Raw genomic sequence first — 21,041 nt, 5'->3', positions numbered from 1 at the left:
TCCTTAATAACTTTTAATTGTATTGCTCTATTGAGTTTTAAATGAACAAAACGACTTTCCCAACCTAAACCTTAAACCTAAACCTTACTGAGTGTCACAGAAACAAATGTGAGATGAAAAACACATCTACATTTTGTGGTGCTTCTACAGCACTTGCTCTTGAGGACTCGTTCCCCGCTCCTTTACATCGCAAGTGCAATGCTCTATCAGTTGAGCAACTGTGCAATTTGATCACACTCAAACAAGCTTGTAAATGTAATTTGATATATAATGCAAACGTTAAAATGAGTCATGTGCTATAGTAAAAGTGTTTAGATGTCTGTGACGAGGAGGAGGGCGTGGCCGGGCCGTTTATGCACACGGCCGCCTCGCAATCAGGCTGATTAGATGAGGACAGGAATAAAGCCTGATTGGGAACCGGCCGTACGCACCTCCGGCCTGGCCATGCCCCGGCCTGCACCTCATCTCAATGTCATAAGAGAGCATTGTGTGTGGAACATGGTGAAAAGTAATGTTTATTAACTGATAATCTACCGTTTTACTCTTGATTTGTGTGACAGTGCAAAGAGTTGTTCATTTGCCAGGAAACTGCTGCGATACGTTACTAAAGATGTTACTATACCTAAGCAAAAATGTAGGTATAGTAACATGTTTATGAGACCAGGTAGCTTTTTATGGTTGCCCAGCAATGTTGCAACTAGTCACATTAAAACAGAATGTGCGGTTGCTGGGGTGAGTGTATCTGCGTTTTCTCAACGACATTGAGCACAGCTCCTTCAGTCAGAATTTAGGTTGGGAACTGAGTGTTACCTGCTCAGGTGTTCCTGCAGTTGGTCTAGCCTGTGCTCCACCTCTCCATATGTGATGTCACAGTCCAGATCCTCTTCTTCTACCCCGACCTGTTCCTGTGTAGCCATTTCCTGTTTGGTCCTGACAGCTAAACATATGTCGGTCTGGATATCTAAAACAGGCATTTCACACGTTAACACCCATATAGTGCACACAAACATGCAATTGGGTTCATATGCATGAGTACAAACAGTAACAAATGTACACATGTTACTGGACTATTATTATTATTATTATTATTATTATATTTATTTTTTATTATATTTTTTTGAATTTCTCCCCAATTTGTAACGGTCAAATTCTAATGCACTTGAAGTCCTCGTGGTGGCGTAGTGACTCACCTCAATCTGGGTGGCGGAGGACGAATCTCAGTTGCCTCCGCGTCTGAGACCTTCAATCCTCGCATCTTATCACGTGACTTGTTGAGCACGTTACCGCGGTGACACAGCTCGCGTGGAGTCTTCACGCCATCCACCATGGCAACCATGCACAACTCACCACGCACCCCACCGAGAGCGAGAACCACATTATAGTGACCACGAGGAGGTTACCCCATGTGACTCTACCCTCCCTAGCAACCGGGCCAATTTGGTTGCTTGGGAGACCTGGCTGGAGTCACTCAACACGCCCTGGATTTGAACTCGCGACTCCAGGGGTGGTTGTCAGCGTCTTTACTCGCTGAGCTGACTATTATTAATTGAATACATTAATAAGCACCATGGATCATATTTTCCTTTACCCTGCATAATTTCGGTCATGGCTTTAGAAGATTTTGAGGATATTGGTATCTGTCTAAATGGTCTCATATATCCATGTTAAGGTAAAATGGCAGATTAGCAGTTCATAAACACTTACTTTTCACCCTGTTCCTCACACAATGCTATCTTATGACACCTAAACACTTAACAATTCTGCATGACTTGGTGAAACATTTTAAGGCGATATGCAGTAGCTCAACTGATAGAGCGTTGCGCTTGCAATCCAAAGGATCCGGGGTATGAGCCCTGGAGAGCACGCGAGTCGACATGTGAGCTGAAAGTGTCATAGAAACACAACAAAATAACACGGCTACGTTTTCCATTTCACGTTTGCTTTTCATACAGTCAGTTAGGTTTAGGGTAGGGTAATCCTCTCTAGAGTATTTACTTTAAATACATTATTTGGAGAACAGCTCGCTTTTAGCGCCACACGGTGGACATTTCACCTCCGAACTGCCGCGATCAATTTCAACAACATGGGATATAAGAAATGTTTTCTCTTCCCTTTTAAAAGTCTGTTTATTTTTCTAATCACCTAACCATTGCACAACTATGTGGTTAGTTTTGCTAGTATTTTATTATTAGCATTTAGCATTGTTTTTCTTGTGTGTATGCACGTTTCCAAGTGCTTTTAAAGACTGCTGTGTTGGTGTTATATTGCCGCAACTCGTCTGTCTGTGAAGCTCAGACTAATGGAAACACTGCAGCCAACGGTTATCTCATGCAGACACCTGCTCCTATCAGAGCCCAGAGCGTGCTGATCAGAACCACTCTCCACGCAAAATGCCAATTTATGTCTGATCACAGACTGTGGAGGAACCAGAGATGAGCAATGTAGTGAAATTAGATTCACCCAGTACGAATTCAGCTTCAGGGATGGACAGACACTGAGAGTAATGCACGATGTGACCAATGCAGGTTTTTCTTTGGTATACTCCATGACGAATGTGTTCTATTGGAAAGGTTTTTCTTTAAAGACATGATGAAATGGCTTGACTTGTGCCATTTTCTTATACTGCATGGGAAGTATGGGTGGGAGCGCAATAGTGCCCATCCGGTGTCACAGATGTCTTGGTTCCAAACGTTCATAGGCATTTTATAACATCCTTCATGAAAGTGTTCAAAGCCATGAACCAAACCAATCATCTCCGAGGTGAATCACAACATTACAGTCTTTGATTTGAAGAAAACAAGTATTTGAAAATCGGACAAAAAGAAACAAGACTGTGTACTGAGGGAATGAACTACAATCCCATGAAGCATTGCCAAATTATGCAATCAAATTATAAAGTGAAAACTGATTAAACTATTGATTGTATGTTGTTGATTATAAGTATATAAACAATATATTTACATTTTATTGCAAAATATTCATTTACGGTGCGTCACGGGATTGGATGGTCGCTGCAGAACTTCTTTGGCGCACTTTGTTTTCCACTATTTTCTAAGTGTTGGAGTTTCTCCTTCAGCATTATGGGTAGTGTAGTTATTCAGCAGGAATTCCACTATTAACAGTTTTAATTACCGGTAGGTTTAAATGATCTGGACTAATGCTTCAACAAAGAAGAAACGGTAGATTTATCATTAAAGTTATTGTTAAAAATACATTTCAAGGATTTTGACTTCCAGAACCAGACTGTTGCGCTCTATATATTTTAGTTTACTTTACAGCTTGAACCATGATTTATTACATTCTTTTGCCAGTGATTATTATGAGGGGCATTCTTGTTCCCAACTCAAACTCACACCATTGATTGAGCCAATTTGACTGTATTGAGATGCATAAAAGAGAGCAATGTTTTTCTAACTCCACAGGGTCTCAGTGTTCCACGAATGGCTTACTTATAGATATCTTTGCACATTAAGCTGAGATAAGAGAAAGTTTGGGATTTTCATGAAACATTAAGCTTCAGCTTTAAAAAACAAAACACAAAAAAACAGTGAAACTTGCATGAACTCTACTATGTCTACTCATAAGATGAAATATTGTACATGAAACAATTATTTGTCACGTGGAAAGGAACGTGCCTACAGCAGTAGACTAGATCTGTTTGTTTTGTCCAGAAATTGCCATTTTAAGACCATTTAAAATATACAAAATCTGACAATAAGTTATATAATTCTACTTTCTATGCCGAGAATAGTCCACCCAAAATTAAAACGGTCATTGTTTACTCACCTTCATGTTGTTCCAAACCTGTATGACTTTCCAAAGTCATAATATATTGCAGAACGTCCATGCTTTTTTCCATAAAATGAAAATAAATGCACAGCTCTCCTTTGAAATGAATGAGATTTCAGAGCTTTGGTGGAGGAAATATTTCAGTCTGTTTGTCAGACAAAGCTATCGTATGGCTTCAGATCAGGGCTGGACTGGTAATCTGGCATTTTCCCGGTTGGCCGAGGCACTTTGGGGCCGATCAGGGGCGGACTGGCTATCGGGCCGGTGTGTTCCACGTTAAGCTAAAATGAGCTGCCGCAGTATGCAGAACAGACCACAAAACGGCACCACGATATAGAGAAAAGGACTGCAACCCCCCACCCCCCCGCTCAACTTTTGGATTGCTATGTAAAACCCTGGGCCGATTTCTCTTCCCAGTCCAGCCCTGCTTCAGATGACTTAACATTTAGCACCATAAGTCATTTGGACTACTTTTAACATATTTAGAGTGCAACAGCTACAGTCCCTATTTATTTTTAGTTGTATGAAAAAGAGCACTCTTGTTCATTTAGCAAAATATCTTCTTTTGTGCTCCACCAAAGAAAGAAAGAAAGGTCTGCAGTGCATGATGACAGAACGTTCATTTTTGGGTGAACTATCCATTTAATATTACAATTCCTTGGTTATTGTGTTTGGTTTAGTGTGTTTTGTGTGTGGGGGGTCACATGCCAATGGCAATGCCCTCTCCAGTGGTTATGTGGATGGTTGGGGGGGCATTAGTTTGCTTGTCTGTGGAGCACATTGTGTGCTCATTGAGGAGAGTTAGGCAATAGCTGCCCAGCGGATTTTCCTAATGCCTGTAAAAGGGCTGCCGAATGCCTTAAGCTCCCGAAAGACCCTGTTTTACCATGCTTTAGCCTGGATTTAGGAGCAGACTGACTCGATCAATAATGTTTGTGTGTGTGTGTCTGAGCTCCACTTTCCTTTTATACCCTGTCAATCAGTAGTTTAAGGACTGGAATTGTTGTAAAAGTCTTTAGGACAAATGTACAATGCTTTGTTGTTTGTACGTACTTAAGTCATCAATCAAGCTAAAAGCCCATTTCTTGACTATCAACAGTTTGAGGAGTGGCTTTTGTACCCGTGCACCAGCAGAGATTGTTCTTGAAGGATTATGATAAGTCGTTTAAGACTTATGTAATGTCATTCACTGATAGTTCTGCATCGGACGTCTATCAAACTGAAAGCCTGAGGTTTTGGTGGTTGAAAGATATTTGTGGATAATTTATGAAACTTTGTCAATAAACATAAGGAGTGGGTGGAAACTGGAATGAGTTACATAATGTCACGGTAAAGGTATGCTGAAGTACGTTGTATTAGCTACTTTTCAAGCTACTGTATTCTGAATGATTCATACTTTTTCATGTTTTAGCCAGTTTACGATAATCAGTATTTCCGTTGACAAGATTAACACTGATTATGTGATATTATGTAATTAATATGAAATATGCCCAGTAGTCCTACAGGATTTGCTGAAAGGCCATAATAGGATCACCCAACCTGATCTCATTAACATTACTTGACTGTGGCAAACAATTAGCAGTTGTTGTAGCGCCTCTAGTGTTCATTTCACCAGGAAACTGCGACAAAATAGATTGCAGGTGGTTTGGACAAAAACTTCCATTTGGAAGAGGTAGCTTTTAATGCTGGTGGTCTTAACATGAATTAACATTTCATATCTCACCATCATCGTACGGCTTTCTCTCCATGTCGTCAGCAGGAGGACTGCAAGCTGGTGTAGCTGTGTAACTCTGTACTGACGGATAGCTCTATTGTCCCTGCTCCCAGAAGCCTCTGCTGTTCCTCCCTGGTGGTGCACTGGCCCTTAGAGCTTCTCTTGGAGCTCAGCCGGGATTCTCTGCGCTCTTTCCAGGACTCGCTGTCTGTTTCCTTGAGGCTTCCCCCTGTGGGATGGTAATCAGCTGAGGTTAGGGGTACAATTCGTACTCCAGAGTCCTGGGACAGACCGGAAAACAACAATACTATCCCGTGCATAACATGGAAAAGTTCAGATATAAAAATGTACTTTACTTAGTTAGTTAGTAGGAAAGTAGGATGGTGTTATATTATAAACAGGGCTGTCAATTTTAACACAGTAACCGTAATAATTCATATTCCTGCCATCGGAAGTATCACCTGTTTTCAGCAGGGGGCAGTAAGCGCAACTTCAGCTGTAACTTTTACAATTTCTAACGATTTTGCCACAGACTTATTATAATAATTGCAACCTTGTCTCATAAAATGAACGTTACTATAACTTATTTTTGCGTGCGACGTTTCACGTTTCTTCATGTTTTCCCGCAGTTTCCTGGCGTTTTATTCACTTTCACCCAAAAAGTACAACTGATAATGAATTAATGAACACATATTTTTTGCTTTTCAAGCACACACTGCTATGTTATGACATCGAAACACTTTTACTATCACACATCATTTAAAAAATTATACATTTTAATGCTTGTATTACAGACTCACACACATTTACATTATAATTCAATTAGCTTAACACAGTCCACTTCCATTCAGAAATCCAAAGTTCGAGACCAGACAAGCATGTAAGTGACACAAAATAGCCTGGTTGCTTCAGAAAATGTGCTTTTCATGTCACATTTGCTTTTAGGACATTATCAGTTAGGTTTAGGCGTTGGTTTAGGGTAAGGGTGTCTCTTTTTGTTTAACTCACATTTGATTTTATATAATTATTGGTTAGGTTAAGGTTACATATTTAGGTAAGGTAAGTACGTTTTTTTTCTTATTAAACGTATTAAAATGTATACAAATTTTACTCATTAAAACGTCCATCTAAAATTCCCCTTAAAAAAAAACATGTCTGATTATGACACCATTTCACTCGATTGTGGCGCCCCCTGCTGGACATTCCACTGGGAAACTGCAGCAAAATGTTTAGTGAAGCATGTCATTTTGGTTTGCAAAAATGTGGCCATGATCACGTATATGTCATGAGATCAGGCCGAATAAATGGATCATATTCACCTTTGGATGGTTTACGCTTAAAAGAAATCTTCTGTCTGCTCTTTGTATCTTCTCCATCTGAATCACTGGCTTGTAAATATGTGTTCTGAGGAGAAGAGAGAACACAAAATAAACGCCTGACGAGCAAGTTGTTTTGTTTCATGGTTAACATGGAATATTTATCTCCCTGAAAAATTTGTGCTGGCAAACAACATTTCAATGTATTCAATTCCACATACCATTTCTGGACATTTTGTAGCTTTTGATGGGAAGTACCTTTGTGTTTTCATCCCGGAGGTTAAAGGTCAGCTCCAGATTGGTGAGGAAATAATCTGCGAACTCTGGATACATATCCAGAACTTCTAGAAGTTCCTCCCTCTGGATCGTGTGCAGGTCACAGTAGCTCAGCGCTCGCACATCTGCGTTAGATTTACCAGGCTTGGCGTACAAGTGGATCATCTCGCCAAATATGTCATTCTTACCTAGAGAGTAAATGACAGGCTCAGGTTTGGTCTCTAAGTCATGAAACTGCTTTAGCATGTCATTAGAACTATGTTTGGTGTTTTAATTCATGATGTTGCTTAAAAAAATAAATGAATAGGATTCCACCTGTTTACTGATGTAGGCAAAAATGCCACAAATTGGCTTGAGATCACCATTGATATGCAACTTCACATGTGTTCGCTGTCCTATTCTGCATATCGCGTCGCCGTTTTGTGGTCCGTTTTGCGTAATGCGGTGGCTCATTTTAGCTTATCGCGGCCCAGGGCTGAACTGGGAAGAGAAATCGGCCTGGGATTTTACATGGCAACTGGCCTTGTTGAGGGGGGTGGGGAGACCCAAAAGTTGTTGAGCGGGGTGTTCTGCATATAGTGGCGCCGTTCTGGCCCGCTCTGATCTCCCGATGGCCAGTCCGCCCCTGATTGGCCCAAAAGTGCATCGGCCCTACCGGGAAAACGCCCGGTATGCCAGATTACAAGTCCAGCACTGTCGCAGCCCATTCGCCCCATTTCGCGGCCAACCCACTGGCCCGCTCGGTTCACCCGATGGCCAGTCCGCCCCTGATCGGCCCAAAAGTGCATCGGCCCTACCGGTAAAATGCCCGGTATGCCAGATTACCAGTCTAGCCCTGACTGTGGCCGGTTGCTTTACATGTGCATCAGATGATCTCTTCCTGTCTAAGTGGGCAGTTCTGTAAAGTGGACCAGACTTTATGCCAATAGTTAAATATCTTACTACATGAGACTAGCATATCATGCTAATTCTCAGTGTGATATTCTCAGGGGCTGTTCAAACTGAACGAGTCCCTGTGCTAAAAAAAGTTAAAACAGAATGCAACTGTGTCAAAGTTATTTTACTTTTAATCTCCAAATGGTGTCTAAAACAATGCATCGGTCAAAGAAATCCATCTAGTGCATGTTTACATATAACAAATAATTGAACAACAGTGCAAACGGATGTCTGTGTGAACTGCCCCTTAGGGAAGTGTTGCCTTTCTATTTATGTTTTGTACAAGATGCACAACCACAGAGTCTTGGAAACTGTATGGCACTGTGCATCTATTTTGATATACTGTATTTGTGTGCATGTCATAGCATGTGTCTGCACGTCTGCATGGGATTTTCAATGTTGATTGTGTGTGTATAAGTGCGGGTCAGATTATGTCAGAATCTGTGGATGCGGATTATCAGAACTCTCTCTCTCTCTCTCTCTCTGGATTATGAACCAGTTTAAATCAGGTGAACTGTTCCTTCTCACTCATTTTCAGTTTCTCTCATTCTCTCCTATCCTCTTATCCTATTCACAATTTTCCCCCCTTCTCATGCATGTGATGTCTGAAAAAACAAACAAGCAAACAAACAAAACATACAAAGAAAACACCTTTATATAGAGAGGAACAGTCTGGTTCTGGAAGTAAACCTTTTATTTATTTTCGCCTGAGGTGAATCGATTATTAACGATAACGTATAAACCTTTAAAGACTTAGCATGAGTGGTTGTGCCATTCTGCATTATTTCAACTTTTAAATAAACAACCCCTCATGTTTATAAGAGGAATATTTGGTGACAAACTACAGAGAAAGAGCCAGCAATCAGAGAATAGTGGCCAACAAAGTGCAAAGAGCACTGCAGCAACCTTCACATAAAAACAAACTTCAAGAAACCTTGGCTAACATTTTAAGTGGACCTCAAAGAAAATTATTCAATGCTGCAAAATGTAGTCTTAAAATAATCCTTCAGGCAATCTCGTTTTAATTTAATGATACATTTTTTGTTCATTATTGTCTCTTTGCTTATAGCAAAAGATAAGATATAAAATGATATAAAAAATAAGACTACATAGGAAAGGTAATTCACCATCTAGCAGTCAAAGTGAGGGCTCTCAGTTGGGACACTTCTCAGGTAAATATCAGGCCTTCAGAGCGATTCTGCTTTAAATAAGTCAGAACCAACTGAGCTGTAGGTGACATTAAACTGAATTGGCTAGAATGTCTGAACCGTTGATAAGGGATTTGATACCTTTCCTAAGCTCAGTATAAAGAGGAAGACATAAAGCATTTGAGTAGAGCAAAGGTGAGATGAGAAACTCTGACTTTTTCTTTTTTAAGGAATTTTCCTGGTTTTATTTGCAGCATAATATCAGTTATGACTCACCTACATTTACACACTTATTCCAATGTGATTAGCTTGTGCGGTAGCCCACCTGATAAGAGTGTTTGACATTATACTTGGAAAACTGCGGTTCGAGACCAGACAAGCATGCAAGTGATGCAAAATAACGTGGTTGCTTCAGAAAATATGCTTTTCATGTCACATTTACTTTTACAACACTACCGGTTAAGTTTAGGTGTTTGTTTAGGGTAAGGATGTCTGTTTTGTTCACCTCTCATTTGCTTGACGGACACTTCTAGTTAGATTTAGGTTCGAGTTTTAGGTTAGGGAGGCATGTTTTACACATTTAAACCGCCATCTAATATTCACACAATTTCACTCGCTTTTGGCGCCCCCTACATTTCTACCCAAAAGTATTGTAATGCATTTTAAATTCTTGTAACCAGATTACAGATACTGACTTTCAATTAAGGTAATTACTTTTAAACACATTACTTGGGTTATACCTATTCATATTGATATGTTCAGATGTACATCTGTTTGTGTTTTTGTGACAGTTGAAGGGTGTGCAACAACAAACAAGGAGGAAATAGACATTATTTTACATTTGTTGAGCAAAAAACTAATGTTTCTATGAAAAGTGTTTTAGAAAGTAACTTCAAAGTGAAGTAATTAGTAATGTGATTACTTTTGCTAACAAAGTTAATTGGAGTAATCTAATTAAAATGTAAAATAATCATAGTAATTTGTAGTGGATTAATTTTTGAGTCATTTACCCAACATTGATTAACATGTATAACGTTTACGCCTTGTGGCTTTATTTTAAAAATGATGCTAATTTTGGTGTTTATGAACTGGCCTTATTCCCTTCCATTGTAAGTGCCTTACTGTAACTTTTATTTTATTTTATTATTTTTATAAAAAAATCATTAACGAGTGTCAGGTCCTGTGGTAAACAGGATTACCTCACAAAGGACAATTTATACTTTACCCCATAGACTTCCATTGTCCTGTAAGTTCTCTACTGTAAACACAATTTAAATATTGACGCTGACTACCACCCCTGGAGTTGCGAGTTTGAATCCAGGGCGTGCTGAGTGACTCCAGTCAGATCTCCTAAGCAACCTAATTGGCCCGGTTGCTAGGGAGGGTAGACTCACATGGGGTAACCTCCTCGTGGTTGCGATTAGTGGTTCTCGCCCTCAATGCGGAGAGTAGCATGAGCCTCCACATGCTGTGAGTATCCGCGGTGTCATGCACAACGATTCACGTGATAAGATGTGCGGATGGGCGGTCTCGGATTGAGGTGAGTAACCGCATCACCATGAGGACCTACTAAGTAGTGGGAATTAGGCATTCCAAATTGGGAGAAAGGGATAAAAAATAAAAAAACTATTTGAAATTTTGTCTGTGGAAATTGCATTATGCCTCAAACTGAACCTGGAACATGGCTTTAAACACAAATAGTCACTCAGCGAGCTTTGTGAACTTTCCCAGGTGTTGGATGTACTGTTCTTTGTTTAGGTCCTATTATGTTATCGGATCAGCCTGTGAATATTCATTTGATGAATGAACCCAGTGTTTAAACAGTATCAGAGCTCAGAACTCCTGTCACACACACTACGTCTGTGACATTAGGAGGAAAAGGGCTTGATAATTGTTGTTGCTATCAACTGCTCGAATTAAGCCTGTACCACACTTACATTAAACAACATCAGGGCTTTACACGCGATACATAAAACCACAGCCAAATGGTTAAAAGCAGTGTTCGGAATGGCATACTTTTACTGTTAGGCAGTTTTACTCTCTGCAGTATGCTGTATGCATTGTAAAAAAAAATTGCTTTAATGGTGTAACCAGTAAGTAAAAGTATTTGTGGCAGGGCGGAGGGCAGGGCCGGGTCATGATCCTACACACCGGTCCCATATTAGGCTAATTAAGCCTCCGATAGGGATAAAGGTCGACTGCAGAGGATCGTGCGGGAGAGAGAGATAGTTTATGGACATGTCCGTCATATGTGTGTTTGTCTTTTAAGTTTATCATTAAAACTATTATTTATATTGTCAAGCCGGTTCTCGCCTCCTCCTTTCCATTGATCCCTTTACACTGGTGCTGAAAACCCGGCAAGGAGGAGGGATAAGCCGTAGTAGAGTTCTCGCCACTACCGTCCACCCCAACGGAGCAGCCGCGGCCATCTGCCGGGGGACAAGGAGCCCAGCCGCCTGTAAGAGGACGATGGCCGCCAACCGCGAGGGGAGAAGGGGCTCCTAACCGACCGCCTGGAGCGGTCAGGGCCGCTGCCAGGGGCGCAGGAGTCATCTATCGGCCGCTGAAATGCGCCGGGTTTTGAGACCGCCGACCGCGAGTGGGGAGGTTTGCTGCCGACCGCCTGGAACGGGAGAACCGTTGCCAGGGGCGGGGGAGACACCTTCTGTTCCCCGAGAACACGGTGGGGCGTTCCGTCTGCCAGGGGCTGGAGGTCTGCCTCTGATCCGCCCGGAGAGGCGCGGCTGTCGTCCGATAAAGGGTGGAAGAGTGGCCGAGGAACAAGCTATGGCGTATCGGAGAACCAGCGAGTAGGTTTTAAAAAAAAATGTTTTATCTCTCTCTCCTCTCACTGTCGCTCTGCGTTGGCCTTTTCCCTCTCGTTTAAGTTTTTGTGATTTTTTGGGGGGGTACTACACTGTTACAGGAAGTACCCCACCATTTTAATTATTTCTGTTTCCCTCCCCTTGTCCCCTCCCTCGTCCAGGTAGACGGGGATGACCTGCCGGCAGACGGGGCTTAGGGCACGCCCTCCCCCAGGGAAAGGGGGGGGGTGTACGTCATGCCGGGGGCTCCCCAGCCTGAGAGAACGAGGGAGGAATGTGGCAGGGCAGAGGGCGGGGCCGGGTCGTGATCCTACACACCCGGTCCCGTATTAGGCTAATTAAGCATCCGAGAGGGATAAAGACCGACTGCAGAAGATCGTGCGGGAGAGAGAGATAGTTTATGGACATGTCCGTCATGTGTGTGTGTTTGTCTTTTAAGTTTATCATTAAAATATTATTTATATTGTCAAGCCGGTTCTCGCCTCCTCCTTTCCATTGATCCCTTTACAGTATTAAAATGCTTTCCTTGCATCTTGATCCCAATCATTTTTTCAAACATACTTTTCAAGGTATTTTTTGTTATTGTAACTATCACAAATTTTTCAGTAACGCATTTAAAAACATTTTCTTTTTTTTTTTTTGTCAAATGACAACACAATGACTATATGCATGTTGGCTATACCCCTTGACTTTGATTTCATGGACAAACGTTTTTCAAATATTACTAATATTTATATAAGTACAGCTTTGAGCTGTGCACGGAGCTCTCTCTCTCTCTCTCTCTCTCTCTCTCTCTGCCCTCTCCTGTGCTTTGAAGATGCCAAACACCTCCAGCGGGATCCACTTAATGTCAGAAATGTCAGAAGCCACTTCTTATTAGATAGACCTGATGTCCAGGGCTTCTAGACACTGAATGTAACAAAGCAAAATGCTGAAAGGAAAGACAAGCTTGTTTCTGAAATGTGCATCGGTTTGACATTTTTGCACAGGCATATTCTGGCATATTCACTCCTCATTTTGATTTGTAGACAGTGTAAACTGCACTCTGGGCACCTCTGCTCTCAGACTGCTGTAAGAACAACGGCACATCATCTACCCACTGGGAGATACAGTGTGTGCCCTCTTTCTGTTGTTGCTATCCGCAAGTATCAGTAAACAACATGTCTAGGCATTAAGTCCTCCTCGGGATGCGGCTGGAGTAATGACAGCAGGACCAATTTATCATTAAATACTTTTGTGCTCTAAGACTTTTAACAGCTTAATGAGGATTAAAGAGACAATAAGCTTGACTCTAGGTAAAATGCTGTGATATAAAAATAAAAACGTATTTTTTTTAATGAAATATCACTATTGAAAATTGTAAAATGTATCTGAAAGCACTTATTTTCAGGCAATAAACATCTTTCTGATTTACATTTAAAAAAAATGCTTTGTTTGTACGTGCTGTTTAAAGATGGGTTGATCTGAAAAAGTTTATACAACAATTAATTGCACTGCAGCTGTCGAAATGCAACTAGCTACTGTATATAGCTTACATAAGGGTCTGTCCACTCAAAAGTAATAAGTACAGATTATTTTATATAGGCATATATCAGAAACCAAAGAGGAATATGTCTTTGTCTTTGTGTTTGTTTTTGAGTTGCCACAGTATGCAATAGACTGGCATGTCTTGAGATCAATATTAGGTCAAAAATGGCAAAAAAGAAATGGCTTTCTCTAGAAACTCGTCAGTCAATCATTGTTTTGAGGATTGAAGGCGATACTGCAATATTTCATACAAAGTTGTAACTACAGTCTTCAAAGACAAAGCACAACTGTCTCTAACAAGGACAGAAAGAGATGTGGAAGACCAGATGTGCAACTAAACAAGAGGATAAGTACATCAGAGTCTCTAGTTTGAGAAATAGACGCATGTCCTCAGCTGACAGCTTCATTGAATTCTACCCGCTCAACACCAGTTTCATGTACAACAGTAAAGAGAAGACTCAGGAGGACTTCTGGGAAGAACTGCAAAGAAAAAGCCACTTTTGAAACCGAAAAACAAAAAGAAAAGGTTCGAGTGGGCAAAGAAACAGACATTGGACAACAGATAATTGGAAAAGAGTGTTACGGATCTGAACCCCATTGAGCTTTTGTGGGATCAGCTAGACTGTAAGGTGTGTGAGAAGTGACCGACAAGTCAGTCACATCTATGGCAAGTGCTACAGGAAGTGTATTCATTAATTACCAAACAAAAAAATCATTAAATTAAAAAAATTAATTACCAAACGAAACAAATCATTAAATTATTTTTTTTATTACAAAACGAAAAAAATCCAAACATTAAAAAAATTAATTACCAAACGACAAAAAAATCATTAAATTAAATAAATAAATTCCCAAATGAAAAAAGCATTAAATAAAAAAAAATATTTACCAAACGAAAAAAGGATTAAATTAAAAAAATTAATTACCAAATTAAAAAAGGATTAAATTAAAAAAATAACTAACCAAACGAAAAAAGCATTAAATAAAAAAAATATATTTACCAAACGATAAAAAATATTTTTTAGACCTATAAATGCTTTTTTTTACACAAACTTAAATTAGCCGTACCCTGTTCTGTAGATGAATAAAGTCGGCTGAATGACGTTCTCAGAATGTTCTAGAGTTTTCTCAAGACAATAAACTATCAGAACTATTTGTCCAATGCTGAGTTCACTGTCAGAAAACGAGCTTTTGAACATTTAAAACGTTTAAATATTTAAAATCTAACCATCTTTACCTCGGATTGCATTTACTGCTTCTTCAGAAAATTTAAATTTGCATTAATTTAGACAATAATTGAGTTCAGTTGGTCCTTAAAAGTTGCTGGAGAAATATGCGGGACATAATGCAGTTGCCATGGCGATGCTTTAGATTAGATGAAGGATTAGATGTCCATCAGAAGGGCAACTGCTCCTCTTTGATTGCAATTCCTCCTCTTCTGATTGCTTTTATTTGTGAAATTAAAATGACAGTAAACTGGCTAATTTCAATGAATTGTCTCAATAATCTACCCAAACTTCAGAGGAAAAAAATTAGGGACATCTGGGAGGCGAATTAGCGATAAACACATTTCTGTATGGAAACAGCTTCAGGGCAGATTTCTTTTGCGATAAACCAAAACGTATGCTACAAAGTCTTTTATCAGGCATGACGTCATCACGCACACCATTTTTATCAATAAAAGGCCATTTGAATGGAAACGGGCAGAAGGTGGCAAATATCGGAAAAAAAGTTCCCTGCATTTTCACTTTGTCGACAACAAAATAGCGCGAAAGGTGGATGGAAAATAGGCTAGTGTCAACCCGGTATACTGTGTAAACACAACTTTGTTTCCAGGTCGACTGGTACACACCCATATAGAGCTTGCCTTTTTGTGTGCAATTGTGTTGCAGTTTTTGATTATTTATGACCCCTTTAAAACAAGCCTTTGATATCTTACCCAGAATGGCCACCACAATGTCCTCCTTCAGTATTTCGATGGAACCCCGAGACAAGAAGTAGAGTGCGGTGAGCACATCCCCGCAGTGCACAAGCGTGTCTCCAGGGGGCACATGAGTGGTTTTGAAGCGCATGGCGAGAGCACGCAGACAGCCTTTAGTAGCACCTCTGAAGGCCTTGCATCCCTGAAGCAGACTGCTGTTCAGGTGGAGACAAATATCAGCCTGCAAACACTCGGGAAACCCTTTTAAGACCTGCAGAAAGAGAACATCATTCAGCTCCATCAGTTCCATTATCATTCAAGACTAAAGGGAGCACATTAGTGAATCCCAAATTACACTCTCATTATTCTGTGGTGATATGGGATCTGTTCCAAAAAGCTCCTTGCTGACTACAGCCTACATAGACAGTCACCTATCTGAAATCTCCAAAAGTGACTTATTTTGATAGCCTTCAGAGCATTTATTCACAGATTAATTTATATGTAGCGTTAGTGAATCGATTATTTATAGGTATTATACATAAATGTTTGCATATATACAGTTAAATGTATTTGTTTTCACATATCCCAACTAAGCTGGGGTCAGAGCGCAGGGGTCAGCCATGATATGGCGCCCCTGGAGCAGATAGGGTCAAGGGCCTTGCTCAAGGGTCCAACAGTGGCATCATGACGGTGTTGTGGCTTGAACCCCTGACCTTCTGGTCAGTAACCCAAAGCCTTAACCATCAAGCCCCACTGCCCCATTTGTATAAAACTGTGTTTTTTTGTTTTATTTGTATATGTTTAATTTAAAGTTGCCCCCCTAATTTATGTTTAGGATATAACCTATGCAAATCTGAACAGTATTTTTGTGCTTAAAAGCAATACTGTTCTCGTAAATATTTCAACACTGTATTTTAAGATGATTTTAAAGGGATAGTTCACCCATAAATACAAATTCTGTCATTTACTCACCCTCATGACATCCCATATGTGTATGACTTTCTTTTTTTCTGCTGATCACAAAGCTTTTTAATAGACTATCTCAGCTCTATAGGTCCTCACAATGGAATGATGACCAAAACTTTGAAGCTCCAAAAATCACATAAAGGCTTTTGTAATAATTCATAATTCTCCAGTGGTTTAATCCGTGTCTTCTGAAGGGACATGATTGGTGTGTGTAAAGCGGGTTAAGGGAAAGGAGGCGGCGAGAACCGGCTTGACAATATAAATAATTGTTTAATAAATAAATAAATAAATGAAAAACACACAAACATAAACACACAGAGCAGCTGCCTGTAATTCTCTCTCTCAAACCGTCATCACCGGCCGCCTTTATCCCTCGCACACCCCTATCAGGCTGATTAGGGACCGGTGTTCCAGCCCGGCCCCGCCGTCCTCCGCTCAGTGTGATTTAGAAACAGATCAATATTTAAGTCCTTTTTACTATAAATGCCCTGCCCAGTAGGTGGCGATATGCATAAAGAATGTGACTCGCTACAAAAAAATTAATAAGTGAAAGTGAAAGTAGAGATTTATAGAAAAAATTACTTAATATTGATCGGTTTCTCACCTACACCTATCATGTCACTTCTAAAGATATGTGTTTAACCAGTGGAGTAATTTGAATTAATTTAATGCTGCCTTAATGTACTTTTTAGAGCTTCAAGATTATTGGTCACCATTCACTTGCATTGTATGTACCTACAGAGCTGAGATATTTTTCAAAAATAAATAAATTAATTAATTGTTTTTGTTCTGCATAAAAAAGTCATACATGTGAGTAAATGATGAGATCATTTTCAGTTTGGGGTGTACTGTCCCTTTAATAATATAACTTAAATCACAGTTTATTTAACTATATTTATATGGACTTAATATATAACTTTATTTATAGAACATCTGTCAGCATAATTATATAATATCCCTTTGTTATATGTTTTAAAATATTTTATGTAAATATTAAAATATTCAATGTAGTCTGCTACTTTTTCTTAGTAACTTGTAGTGTAGCTAACTACTTATAGTTCAACTACTATAAGTTATGAGTAGCTTTCCAAATACTGCGTTCTACATAGGCAGCATATCTGTGCATCAAACAAGTCTTGACCCTCATAATAGAGTTTACCGTTATCATGTTGCTAGGCTAATGTCACAACGCTCTTAATAAGCATAACAATACATTGAACACACAATTATATGGCAAAATAGTAATCTTTTAATTGAATAATTTTATTGATATTCTTTTGTATATTATTTGGAACCGTCTTTGCACTGGGAAAATGCTTATAATGCCTTAAAATGCTGCCTAGGCTTTGGAATAGATCAATCATTTACTGTAATATTATATATATATACAGTGGGTACGGAAAGTATTCAGACCCCCTTAAATTTTTCACTCTTTGTTATATTGCAGCCATTTGCTAAAATCATTTAAGTTCATTTTTTTCCTCATTATTGTACACACAGCACCCCATATTGACAGAAAAACACAGAATTGTTGACATTTTTGCACATTTATTAAAAAAGAAAACCTGAAATATCACATGGTCCTAAGTATTCAGACCCTTTGCTGTGACACTCATATATTTAACTCAGGTGCTGTCCGTTTCTTCTGATCATCCTTGAGATGGTTCTACACCTTCAATTGAGTCCAGCTGTGTTTGATTATACTGATTGGACTTGATTAGGAAAGCCACACACCTGTCTATATAAGACCTTACAGCTCACAGTGCATGTCAGAGCAAATGAGAATCATGAGGTCAAAGGAACTGCCTGAAGAGCTCAGAGACAGAATTGTGGCAAGGCACAGATCTGGCCAAGGTTACAAAAACATTTCTGCTGACCTTAAGGTTCATAAGAGCACAGTGGCCTCCATAATCCTTAAATGGAAGACGTTTGGGACGACCAGAACCCTTCCTAGAGCTGGCCGTCCGGCCAAACTGAGCTATCAGGGGAGAAGAGCCTTGGTGAGAGAGGTAAAGAAGAACCCAAAGATCACTGTGGCTGAGCTCCAGAGATGCAGTCGGGAGATGGGAGAAAGTTGTAGTAAGTCAACCATCACTGCAGCCATCCACCAGTCGGGGCTTTATGGCAGAGTGGCCCGACGGAAGCCTCTCCTCAGTGCAAGACACACGAAAGCCTGCATGGAGTTTGCTAAAAAACACCTGAAGGACTCCAAGATGGTGATAAATAAGATTCTCTGGTCTGATGAGACCAAGATAGAACTTTTTGTCCTTAATTCTAAGCGGTATGTGTGGAGAAAACCAGACACTGCTCATCACCTGTCCAATACAGTCTCAACAGTGAAGCATGGTGGTGGCAGCATCATGCTGTGGGGGTGTTTTTCAGCTGCAGGGACAGGACGACTGGTTGCAATCAAGGGAAAGATGAATGCGGCCAAGTACAGGGATATCCTGGACGAAAACCTTCTCCAGAGTGCTCTGGACCTCACACTGGGCCGAAGGTTCACCTTCCAACAAGACAATGACCCTAAGCACACCGCTAAAATAACGAAGGAGTGGCTTCACAACAACTCCGTGAATGTTCTTGAATGGCCCAGCCAGAGCCCTGACTTAAACCCAATTGAGCATCTCTGGAGAGACCTGAAAATGGCTGTCCACCAACGTTTACCATCCAACCTGACAGAACTGGAGAGGATCTGCAAGGAGGAATGGCAGAGGATACCCAAATCCAGATGTGAAAAACTTGTTGCATCTTTCCCAAAAAGACTCATGGCTGTATTAGATCAAAAGGGTGCTTCTACTAAATACTGAACAAAGGGTCTGAATACTTAGGACCATGTGATATTTAAGTTTTTCTTTTTTAATAAATGTGCAAAAATGTCAACAATTCTGTGTTTTTCTGTCAATATGGGGTGCTGTGTGTACAATAATGAGGAAAAAAAATGAACTTAAATGATTTTAGCAAATGGCTGCAATATAACAAAGAGTGAAAAATGTAAGGGGGTCTGAATACTTTCCATACCCACTGTATATACTAATCTAAGTATTCACACAGTTACTGTCTGACTGTGAGCAAGTAGTACCCACTCCAAGTGCCAGCAGTGCAATCATCAATTAAATAAGAGGAAATAATGAGTTCAGTACGGCAATCAAAAAAGAATCAGTTTCTTAGCAACATGCAGACTCACATCAACAAGTGCAACTTTTATCTAAGCAAGAATGGCTACTATAGCTCTTCAACATGCATTTTAATTCACGCTAGCATCCTAGCATCCGCTAGGGCTGGACGATATATCAGATATTTCACAATGTATTCAAAATGATTTAGCTGGAGATATGAAATTAAGTGACATCATGAATATCGTGCACGTTTTATTCGGCCATTATGTCTCCTAAAGACCATGTCATTAGACTAGATTTGCGATCCTTGCTTGTCTCCGGCTTTGTCCTTGTCTCGTATGAATGAGATTATTTATTTTATACCGCAAAGTATAAAAGTTGTAATGTTAACGTTAGTTAATGCTTAATGAACTACGGTAGCATGAACTAACAATGAACAATAGTTTATTGATAAATTAAGATATTTATAAACGCTGTTAAATGTCATGCATTTACGTATGTTGACCAATGCAATCTTGTTACCACAAAACGTCTTTTTGAGCTTGTGGCAGGGTGGAGGGCGGGGCCGGGTCATGACTATATGACCCGGCTCCGCCCTCCACCCTGCCACAGAGCTATTTCAGAGCAAATAAATAAATCTCATAATTGACGTAAGTCAAAGGACTGAAAGATGTGAATTTGTTATATTAAAATATAATTTTAAAATTGAAATAATAAATAAATAAATAACGCAAAATATTACAATTTAGCTGTAACGCCAAGCCCTAAAATCCACTGCTAAAAGGCTTTTCTGGAAGCATGCATTTTCTTTTTCTAAGAGACCTTGATGCAAGATTTCTGCTCATGCAGTGTACTACTGAAATGGGTTTTATTTAGATGAGCATTGGTGTGGCCAGAACAAAGTGATGTGTGATGGCTCTACAAGAGAGTATCTAGAGCTACAGTATGAATGAAGATGAGATCTGTGTTTATATAAATACCTCCTGCTCTTCCCAGCATGACGAGGTCATTCCAGTTCATATGAAGCAGACATGGAGAGAGACAGGTGTTGCTTTCAGTACATAAACATGACATGTTTAAATAGTATTGCAGATAGGCAAATTTAAAGGAACAGTTCACTGAAAATGAAATTCTGTCAGCAATCACTCATCGCCATGTCATTCCAAACATGCATGATTTTCGTTCTTCCGTGGAACACAAAAGGAAATGTTTGGCAGACTTTCTGTCCTGTTCTTTTCGAATGCAACGAAAGCTTATAGGGGGCTACCAACCTTCAAAAAGGACAAAAAGCACCCTTAAAGTTGTTCATATGACTCAAGTGCTCTATATTCCAAGTCTTATGAAGCCTTACAGAAGTTGTTTTGTGATTTCTCTTTCCCTCTGTAGCATCAAGTTTGATGGCAATGCCATTTGGTTATATCTGAGGGGAACATTTTGATTGGATAATGTCTTAATTTCAGTCTTTTTGTTACACAAAGCTATAGTATGACTTCAGAAGACTCGTAAT

The 21,041-nt window shown here is 39.9% G+C and overlaps 1 protein-coding gene across 1 annotated transcript in view; it reads right to left on the bottom strand.

The window, feature by feature from the left end:
* Nucleotides 1–829: 829 nt before the first annotated feature.
* The window catches only part of LOC127659347 (potassium voltage-gated channel subfamily H member 7-like), a 97,734-nt gene continuing 77,522 nt past the window's right edge, over nt 830–21,041 (bottom strand). The window contains exons 9-14 of the mRNA XM_052149126.1: nt 20,515–20,517; nt 15,471–15,723; nt 7,078–7,283; nt 6,823–6,907; nt 5,513–5,732; nt 830–961 (exon numbers count right to left, since the gene is read on the bottom strand). Of these exons, the coding sequence (XP_052005086.1) occupies nt 5,542–5,732; nt 6,823–6,907; nt 7,078–7,283; nt 15,471–15,723; nt 20,515–20,517 (738 nt within the window). The 3' untranslated portion in view covers nt 830–961; nt 5,513–5,541. The remainder of the gene's footprint in view (nt 962–5,512; nt 5,733–6,822; nt 6,908–7,077; nt 7,284–15,470; nt 15,724–20,514; nt 20,518–21,041) is intronic.

Source organism: Xyrauchen texanus, chromosome 18 (genome assembly GCF_025860055.1).
Source record: "Xyrauchen texanus isolate HMW12.3.18 chromosome 18, RBS_HiC_50CHRs, whole genome shotgun sequence".
In the NCBI taxonomy this organism is placed as follows: Eukaryota; Metazoa; Chordata; class Actinopteri; order Cypriniformes; family Catostomidae; genus Xyrauchen; species Xyrauchen texanus.
This window is presented reverse-complemented; position numbering and strand designations above follow the sequence as displayed.